General features: G+C 46.6%; 1 protein-coding gene across 1 annotated transcript in view; it reads right to left on the reverse strand.

Moving 5' to 3' along the window:
• Positions 1–1,717: 1,717 nt before the first annotated feature.
• The window catches only part of LOC149362248 (monocarboxylate transporter 12-like), a 23,357-nt gene continuing 15,664 nt past the window's right edge, over positions 1,718–9,410 (reverse strand). Inside the window, exons 4-5 of the mRNA XM_089569672.1 lie at positions 6,684–7,535; positions 1,718–1,887 (exon numbers count right to left, since the gene is read on the reverse strand). Coding sequence (XP_089425798.1) covers positions 1,718–1,887; positions 6,684–7,535 — 1,022 coding nt within the window. The remainder of the gene's footprint in view (positions 1,888–6,683; positions 7,536–9,410) is intronic.

A 9,410-nucleotide genomic window follows, 5' to 3' on the forward strand; every position in this document is an offset into this window, starting at 1 on the left:
ACTGTCAAAGTGGTGCCTTCAGGCGTCGTCGGTGCTTTCATATTAATTCCTAAGCCTATCACGCTGTCTTGCTTGCTGATAGGTTTTAAATACTCACCAGCAGTTCATCACCAGAGTTTCTTGGGAAAACATATAAGAAAGCCAGTGGTTACTCAGGTTCTTCACATGAGGTCTTTCGAATTCGGTGCGGTACCCTGGGTAGTTTTCTTAGGCATACAGTGACTAACAACAGATACAATGTTCCTCCCTGGCGGACAGCCCTTCTGACTGATAGCTATCGTCGCTGCGCAAATCCTGCGCGCATTTTCTCGCATATTTACGCTGTTCCTGGACGGTCTGCTTACGCTATGTCCGATGATTATATTACTCGTCGCAGGAAAAAATTGGGCGACCTTACGACTACTCTTTGGCCAATTCGCTCCTTGTAGCTCTATTATAGCTTTTATGCCCCAACCCTTGCTTGATTAGCATCGTTGTCCAGTAAAGCCTTCTGCTGTGTGCCTGCAGTGTGCTCGTTGTGCTGCTCACTGGTCCAAAGGTAATATGGTTTGTTACCTACATTCGCCACGTTGGCCGTCTTTCTTAAAACTCACCAACCTCATTATTCTCGAATACCAGGCAGCGGCAACTATACAAACCATCTTTGACTACCGTAGTACATTGGCAATAGTAGCGACATAATGTTGAATGAAGGAGGAGAACGTGCTTTGCATCGGAAAGTGTCATCGAGGCAGGGCTCGGTATCAAAAGGCTTTGGTGGTATAGGGTCGTTGGTACGCTTTCCTCGTTGCGGGCTCATATACGAACCAAGAGGGAGTCCTAGCTTCGACTGTAGTGAAAGCTGTGCTTGAAATGGTATTTGGTGTGGACCACGCTGCGGAGGACTTTTAGGAAGTGAATGGCGGCTCTAGGCTGAGGCTAGACGAGGCTTAAGCTGGAAGATATAGCTCAGATATTAGAGGCATATACCGAAGGTAGAAGTACGAAGCACATATTTAAAGGGCGAAAAAGCAACTTCCTGAATTTCGCATTGTCCTTGCGGCCTGAATGGGCTACTGAAGTTCGCGCTTTTTATTTCTGTGGGCCTTGTGAAAAAGTGCAGATTTTACTAAAAGTGTCCTGAAGAAGTGGAGCCATTATGCAGGCATGGGCGTCCGGAAGGGGGGGCAAGGGGAGGCAGTTGCCCCCCCCCCCCCCTGGAATTACGGATATTATTTATGCACTAGTAGAAAACAACTACACAGCATGATTAGCACACTTAGGTGATATCAAGTTATCGAATTTTGCCTATTCAGCTGAATTCTTTGTTCATTAATAAATTCCAACGTTTGTTCCCCAAGCCTAGCACTAATTTGCTGCTTCTAATTTTTGTTTCATGACCGCAGTTTAGACCACCAATAGATCTTTTTTGGTGCTAACCTACCACCTCCCCCATACCCGGCCATCGGATGCACCCCCCCCCCCCCCCATGGAAAAAGTTCTGGGGACGCCCTTGAATGCAGGGTACGTTAAGTTAAATACTTTGCACTTAAGAGGCACAAGTGTTTTTTTTTAATGACGTCGGTGATGCCAAACGTAGGAAAACTGTACGTCAGTGGGCGAAACATGTGATGAAAGGAGGTCTTAAAATTTGGCCACTGTATACGTAAGCGTCCTCGATGTCTTTGAAGCTCGATGTTGATCACACATAACGTTGCAGTTCTTGTGAACAGTCCGCCTACAGTTTTGTAGCTGGCGCACATTTCTTGGAGACTACTTGCAATGATCCCCTGCTCCGCCTCCTTTCATGCGTGGCAAGCGGAGCATACAGCATCGCCATGGCGAGATGCAGGCCCGCCAGGAGACGGTACATGTTGTCGTAGGAACCCATGATGTCGCGGAAGAAGTCTGCAAAAGAAAAATATGAATTTTTTTTAGCCTCCAAGTGGAAATTGTGCGAAAACGACAAGATATTCGGTGGTTCGCATTGTTAAGTCTTCTGAAAATCGATTGGAAAGTAGTGGATGGTGACAAGACTGATCAAAGAAGGTGTCGATAAATGAGGTGTTGAATTCCACTTTTAATCCGATGGTATTGTAAGCCTCCTCGGGGGGAAAAAATGTTTCGTCGATCACATAATTTTCAGGCACGGAAGCGACATCGTCAGACCAGCAGTGACAACTATACGTTTCGGTGTATCTTCATTGCGTACATGTTCTCACCTCGGGACACCTCTGGGGAAACATCGAAACACCAGCTAGATAACCCGGAGAGTTGTTAGTTTATGTGCAGACAGGCATGCATGACATGTGTAATATTCTCGGCCAAAAACTTTGAAGACTGGAAAGTTGTAAGATAGTGGTAAGAAAATATTGAAGGTAATGATCCATTCTTCTGATGTGTAGCTAAATCTTCCTTTTAAAGTGTTTCCATCGACTTCATCTAACAGCTAAGTCTCCCAAAGAAAACCAATGGGTGACGCTTTTGACGATAGCAAAAACGTTAATAGAAAAAATACTGGAAGTCTGCCGTGAGGTGATCTACGGTTATATTGATTGTTATTGTGAAATCTCACATTATACAAAAAAATTTAGTTCATAAACGGTTTCTCGTTCGAAAATGCTATTGTCCAAAATATTTGGGTATGGACACAAAGCACGATGTAAAGGCATCAACAGCTTCTAATGCCCTCGCTTTGCCAACATATGTAATCAGATGTTCCTGTGATTTTTTTACAAATATTTTATGCTCGCAGTATTCGGTAGCGCGAAATTTCATCCTTCTTCTGTGCCAGCGCAATTCCTGGCTTCTGATTTTTCGAAGTATCCTAGAAAAGATGCAGTTCGGTTCGGCAGCATCATTCGCATGCGCTTAACTTGAGTACAATTTCAAACCTAAGCAAAAAGTGCTGTATAAATTGGTGACCGATTTTTTTTTTTTGCGTTGAAAGCAGGAATACAAAACAAGGAGCTAGGTGGATTCTCAAAGTTGCGCTCCAACCTGGTGCTTTTTAAATCAACTCAGAAAAGTTAAAGATTTCCGGGCTACATGTGCGCGTTTGCCCCCGTAGCTGCTACATTCAGCGCCCTGCAACCAACACCAACACCAACGATGTTTCTATTCTGCAACAGTAAAAAGAAAAGATCAAAAGAAATGTTATATTGTCCCTCTTCTAACATGCATTATAAACAGCCGAGCCTTGAATCCGGGAACAATGTGATTAAAATTAAAAAAGGGGGTGGGAAAATAAGTTAATCGGAAACCTTAAATCCTTGATGGTCAGGTGAACTGCTGGCGTAAGCTATTATATGCAAGCAAGGAGCATAATTCAAACATTACTGTTATGGATAATTAATTTTACTTCTGTTTATTTCACATCAGTAAGAAATATCGATTCCTTATCGATAACTCTTATCGATTAGGCGAGAGGTTGAAAAACGAGAGAATTAGCGACAAGCGACCCCACGGGCACGTGGCAATGAATAACGTCATTTCTCAAAAGCACTTTCTATGTGAGAAAAATGTGTCTACATAGGTGTAATGATGTTCTGCTAGGTCAGCCGTAATAACCAATGTTAAATGAACTCGAACTGCACAACATACACACAGAAAGAAGAGAGGCTGAAACGGGAAAGAAAAAAGGAAATGTACGGGCAGTTCATTGGCAGTACTTTAGGATTGAAAAAAAAGCACATCCAAGGTTATTGTCTTCTCGTTGCCATTGCAAGGCATTCCCCAACCGGATGCTTGCAAAGCGCGGCAATAAATCCTACCCCTCTTTTCGATTACGAAATAGCGCTATTTATTTTTTTCTGCTAGCAGAGGCATGTCTGTGATCATACTCACTACGCGACAATTTCAAACGTCAGCTTGATTGCAATGCCTTCGCTCTCTCCAGGTACGAAATCGCTTGCTTCGCTGAATCAGCAAGAGTCGTCAAACGAGCTATCGCCATGTCTTGCTACAGAGAATGGGAACTAATTGGCGTGAAGGTAATCATCGAGATTACAACAAATATTGTATTTATGACGTCAGAAATAGCCGGCGTCGTTATCTGTGTGGGCAGTTAATAGCTTTCCTTAGAAGACTCCGTCCAAAAACCTAATGCGAATCAAGTCCGAAGCGAGGCGAATTCGTGCTGGATCACAACGTGGTTCATTTTAACTATGACATTGCAGCCTAAAGTTTATTGCAATGTGCATGCTGGTGTATTGCCCTATACATTCGGAAAACAATAATAAGAGGCCGATACTATTTGTCGATAAAGCAGGCCGCAGCAGTGGCCTAGTAGTTAGATCATCCGTATGGCAAGCGGGTGGTGTGGTAACACTGGGGTTTCGATCCCCAGTACTACCGTGTACCGCGAGATTTTCTACTGCATGAAGGCTTTTCTCGACTCGGTGCTGCCTCTTTTTTCTTCGGAAAAGGGTCTGTGGCCTGCCCACACCTTTGATCCCTCCCTTTAATCGTGTCCACGGTGGCCACATAACGATGCCGCCACAGCCGGAAACAAAACCTTATTCTTGAGATGGGTACCGCAATGCCACACCCACTGTACCAACACGAAAATTCTTCGTCCTACCCTGGCACTGCTGAATGAAAATGAAATGTACAAAAGCAGCAGGGTACCTCTACACTTGTCGGTAGACACTTGTCAAACACGGTGAACCTATCTCCTGTTGAGATCGTGGACCTCGCTGACTGCCAGAGGAATTTCACAGCGCGAGTCCTCTGTCCCCAGCAGAAAGCCAACAACGGTGCCGTCAGTCAGAAGCAATGGCGAGGCACCGATTTCTGGAAGCGGCAGCGTCTTTTCTTTGTTTACTGGAGAAGACGCGCTCCGATCAACAACTTAGGCTGCAGTGGACACTAGAGCGTGGCCACTCGTGCTAGTCTCGCCGTCGTGGGAGGGCAGAGCCTCTCGGATCCTGTGTACGGAACGGCGGCGGCAAGGGGGTTGAGGCAGCCTGTTCCCACTGGGCCCACTGGAAACGAACCTCCGCTCTTTCCTGCACTAATTTACGACTGCGGCGAACGCATAACTTTCCAACGGAGCTCTGGTCCGAATGTGGTGACCTTTCTAGTAGCGGCGCGTCATGCTGAAACTGCTAAGCACCCGCGGTTCCAACGGGGCCTGTCTTCCTTGTGAAGAATCTCCAACTCCACCACAGCAGCAGCGAGGTAGTGTTGGAATCGTCATCGACACCACCGCTTTATGTCCCTTGCCACCGGAAAGCTGCGAGAGGGTACCGGTTTCGTCTCCTGTTGGGGGCGGCTTCCCAAGAGATCAGGTACAGCCGACTGGACCCTTGTTGAGGAGCTACTTTCCCCTCTATGGAACTGCGAACCACCAACGCTGTAAAGCCAGGCGTAGTACGTGTTCTGTAGATATTTAAAGTAAACTGTATAGCCGTCTATGCTACTCTCGCTACTCCTCCACCGTTAGTCGGATGTGGGACCTGGAGACCTGTACGAGTCAGGCACCCAAAGGACCTCTAAAATCACACAGTCCCGAATGTATTCCACGCTTTGGCACGAGACAATAAACCAACCACTATTTGCATCTGGGAGGGAGAAAGGTGTTCACTCATTCAGTTTGCTGTTTACGTAGAGAGTCGCGTGTGAGCTAACGACCTGTCGCTTGGAGCGCGAATGGTTCAGGGAGAGGGAACAAGGCGTCTCCAGAGGCGGTGGCCTAGAGCAAGGGATATGCCAGGGCGTGGGATGGACATTAGCACATATAATTGATCTTAATGGGCGATATCAACGCACATTTTTTCCCTTTTCAATTCTGTGGACAACTGAGTGTGTTCCAACTATTCCAGTGCAGGTGAGAAATGAAGGAGAACCATCGGACTAAATTGAGGGCGCAGGCAATGCGAGCTGAAAAACTACTACCAAAACACAACTGTGACAACCGCGTTATGTCCAGAACGAGATTTATAAACTGAGCACTGGTCGTGGAATTGGTGCAGCTTGATCTCATTCAACTTTTTATAGAGAGCGGCGAGTTACGTTTTTTCCTGGTGCGCAGTAAATTTTTATTCATCCGGAGTACAGCGATTGTCACCTCGCAGAATAAAAAATAAAAGTGAGTTTGCTGCAATGTAGCCAATGTTCGGAGGTTGTACCACCGGGTACTTTCATCCCCCCTCCGTAACAAAAAGTCAAAAGTACCGTACTCTATAAAACCAGGGTTTTAGAACAGCTATAAAATGTCTCTGAAAAAATAACTCATGAATTAGGCCTGAAGTTATGTGAGTAGTTTTTCAGGGCCGCCCCGCGTATACTGCATGTCGCAGAATCAGCTAAGTCATTTTATGACTCCATTTCTGGTAGCATGCCTTTAGCTTTTTTTTTCTCAGCAGTTCTGATGCGTACTGAACACAGTTTACAGGCTGGCGAGGCGAGTTAACAAAAGTCCGCAAATTGATTAGAAGGCAGCAGTTTATGACGGCAAGAATTAAAGCGCAACAAGACCGCACAAAGTAGGAGAAAAAACGACAGGACAGGCGCTATGTGCCTACTTTGTGCCGTCTTGTTGCGCTTTAATTCTTGCCAGCTATGAATCAACATGCCCCGGAGAGTGTTAGACTGAAGTTTATGACGAAAACGAACTTATGATGAGACTAGTAGTGCCCCAAAACAATAAGCTCTCTTGCCCAGTCTACCTGCCTTATTCTGGAAATAGACGAAGAGCTTACCTATGATAATGGGGCTGCTCAGAAGCACGGGGACGAGCAGCAATCCGACAGCGGTCATGCACAAGGGCACTTCGGCGGCACCGAAGAACTGCGTCATCAACGAGCATCGGAGCGCACTGACGGCAGCGATGAAAGTTATTAGAATGGCGCTCACAAGCACGTATGTCACCGACCACGTGGTGTGCGGCATGAGGGCGTAGCAGAGTGTCAGAAGCACGAAGCACACCGCCATCATCGTCGGCCGGCTCACGACTTTCATGTCGGCGATCAGAGGCACGCCAACGTACCCGGCGATTTCGGCGATGGTCGCGTAAGTGATGGCCATCTCGGCTTGAGACCGTGGCGCTCCTTTGTCGATGGCGTAGGCTTCTATGGTCTCGAGGAACACGGTGTAGCCGTAGATCTCGACTGTTGCCCCCAGGACAACGACGTAGAAACGAGGAGACTTAAAGATGGCGAATTTGCGGCTGAGCGACGTGGGATCTTTTCCTGCGTTGGCCTGAGAGGATGTCTTTGACTTTTCACCCTCAAATGCCAAGTGTGATCCGGAGACTTGAGCAATGGAGCAGAATTTTGGTGCCTCATGGGATGACATCGGGTCTTGTTCTTTGCCTCGGACCCGTATCCACAGGAAGAGAGCCACAACCGTGACGTGCATAGCGAGGGCGCTGTAGACAAGAAGAGTTCCGCGTAGGGTGTACTTGTAGTTCAGGAAGGACAAAAGTGAGGGAAACACAAAGGCACAGAGCGTGGTACCGGCGTCCCTGAGTCCGCTTGCGACGGCCAGGTACTTTTCGAAGTGCTCGCCCAGAACAACCATCAGGCTGACAAGAACGATCCCTGCGCCCGTGCCTGCGGAAGAGGAAAGCGAAGCGTGATCGACCACTTAAGGCAACAAAACTGTATGTGCCATCTTTCCCAAGGCTAACAACAACAACAACTGATATCCACGTTTTGAAGAAGACGCTCGAGGAATACGCACACCAATTAGGCTCAGGTGCCCATTAGCGTTTCGTGAAATTTGTCAGTCAGCCGCGGATCGAGTATGCAAGCTGGGAAAGAAGATCGAATCTTCAAGGTGCACTGAAGAGGAATCTGAACTCGTCTTTTTGCCGCGGGAACTCGATCTATACGTTCTGAGCATTTTTAGAAACTTCGATATATTGCCCTGTGTGGCTGATTTTCCTAATTAAATCGAATTAACGGCCGGCTCCAGCCTTTCTTTTGAATTCTCCCTCGTACGGTGGGCGGAGTCGACCAACCCGTGGAGTGCCTTGCAGCCAGCTCCGTGGAGGCTTTGCTTTCGCTTTATTTTATTTTTAGGTTTCCGTGAATAAACAGTTTCATTCGCAGATAATATAGCCGCAAAATAAGCCCGCAGAAATAAAAATACGCGCGGACTATTTGCTTCTACGGACTACTACGTATTACTCCGCCGATGGCAGAGCGGCAAGCCGCCGCGGGATTGGCTGAAAGGCACTCCACGCGTTGGTCGACTCCGCCCACCGTACGAGGGAGAATTAAAAAAAAAGGCGGGAACCGGACGTTAATTCGATTTAATTAGGGAAATCAGCCACACAGGGCAATAAATCGAAGTTTATAAGAATGCTCGAAACGTGTAGATTGAGTTCCCGCGGCAAAAAGACGAGTTCAGATTCCTATTCAGTGCACCTTTAAGGAATACGTGGTACCACACGGCTAATCGGATATGAAATCCGTATGAAGCCTTAATATATTAAACGAACCTGCACAAAGCTAAGTAATGGTTTAACCTCGATAATGGGTTTGTGGCGCTCCTCCAATGAAATGCTGTTTGAAGCATCGTCTGTAAAATTAATTACCGTAATGAGCGGACAAACGTTGGGAGTGTTGTGCAAAAAGAAAGTTTCGCTTTCACAGATTCATACAAATAATTCAAAAATTGATGTCTCCTTTGTGAAGTATTTCTCCGCTAACGATCCATTCGGCAGTAACTACGCGTGCAACATCACTACCCGAACGTAAAAAATAAATGTTCTTCACGTACCATAAATGAAAAAAAAATGGCAGCGTTTTAATGTAGATAAACCTAGTAGACATGCGAAAGCATGTTTCCAGCCGGGGTGGCCCATGGTTTTTGCTTTGCTGGGTTGTCGGCACGTTTGGCGACGATATTAGACTCAGGTTAAGCTCTGATCGAGGATAAGCTGATCTGATCGGTTCGTGCTGCAGATTGAAATTTACGAAGACCACGATGTGCTATGCACAGAGCGAGAGTGTGTTGCAGTTTACATAAGGCGTGATTGGCTGCATCGATAACATAGCGCTCTCGTGCAGTGGCCAGCGAAGCTGACCCGTTCGCGCCGCCGCGGGTTCGAATCCCAGTCGCTGAAATTTTTAGTCAAGGTAAAGGCTTCACCGATGACTCGGCTTTTGAAGCTTCAGTCGTGAAGTAGAGCAATTCGCTCTTAAATGAAGGAATCGGTGGAAGTGGGTCCGAAACCATGTTAATAGCTGAGCTAGCTTGAATTGTACTTTTTACCTCTAGCAATGCTTTCTTTTTGTCGTGAAAAATTGCGATTCAAAAAGGGCGCTTTTTTTTATTACTCTGTTGGACGAAGACAGTGTTTTCAAGCGGTTGAAGCAATGCATGCATGCCGCGCTATGTCTTGGACAGTTCGCTCTTACATTTTTTTTTTTTTGGGGGGGGGGGGGAGGGGGTAAACATTAGCAGCAGTTCACATAATC

The sequence above is a fragment of the Amblyomma mixtum genome, chromosome 2, assembly GCF_055824585.1.
Source record: "Amblyomma mixtum isolate Tamu chromosome 2, ASM5582458v1, whole genome shotgun sequence".
Lineage (NCBI taxonomy): Eukaryota > Metazoa > Arthropoda > Arachnida > Ixodida > Ixodidae > Amblyomma > Amblyomma mixtum.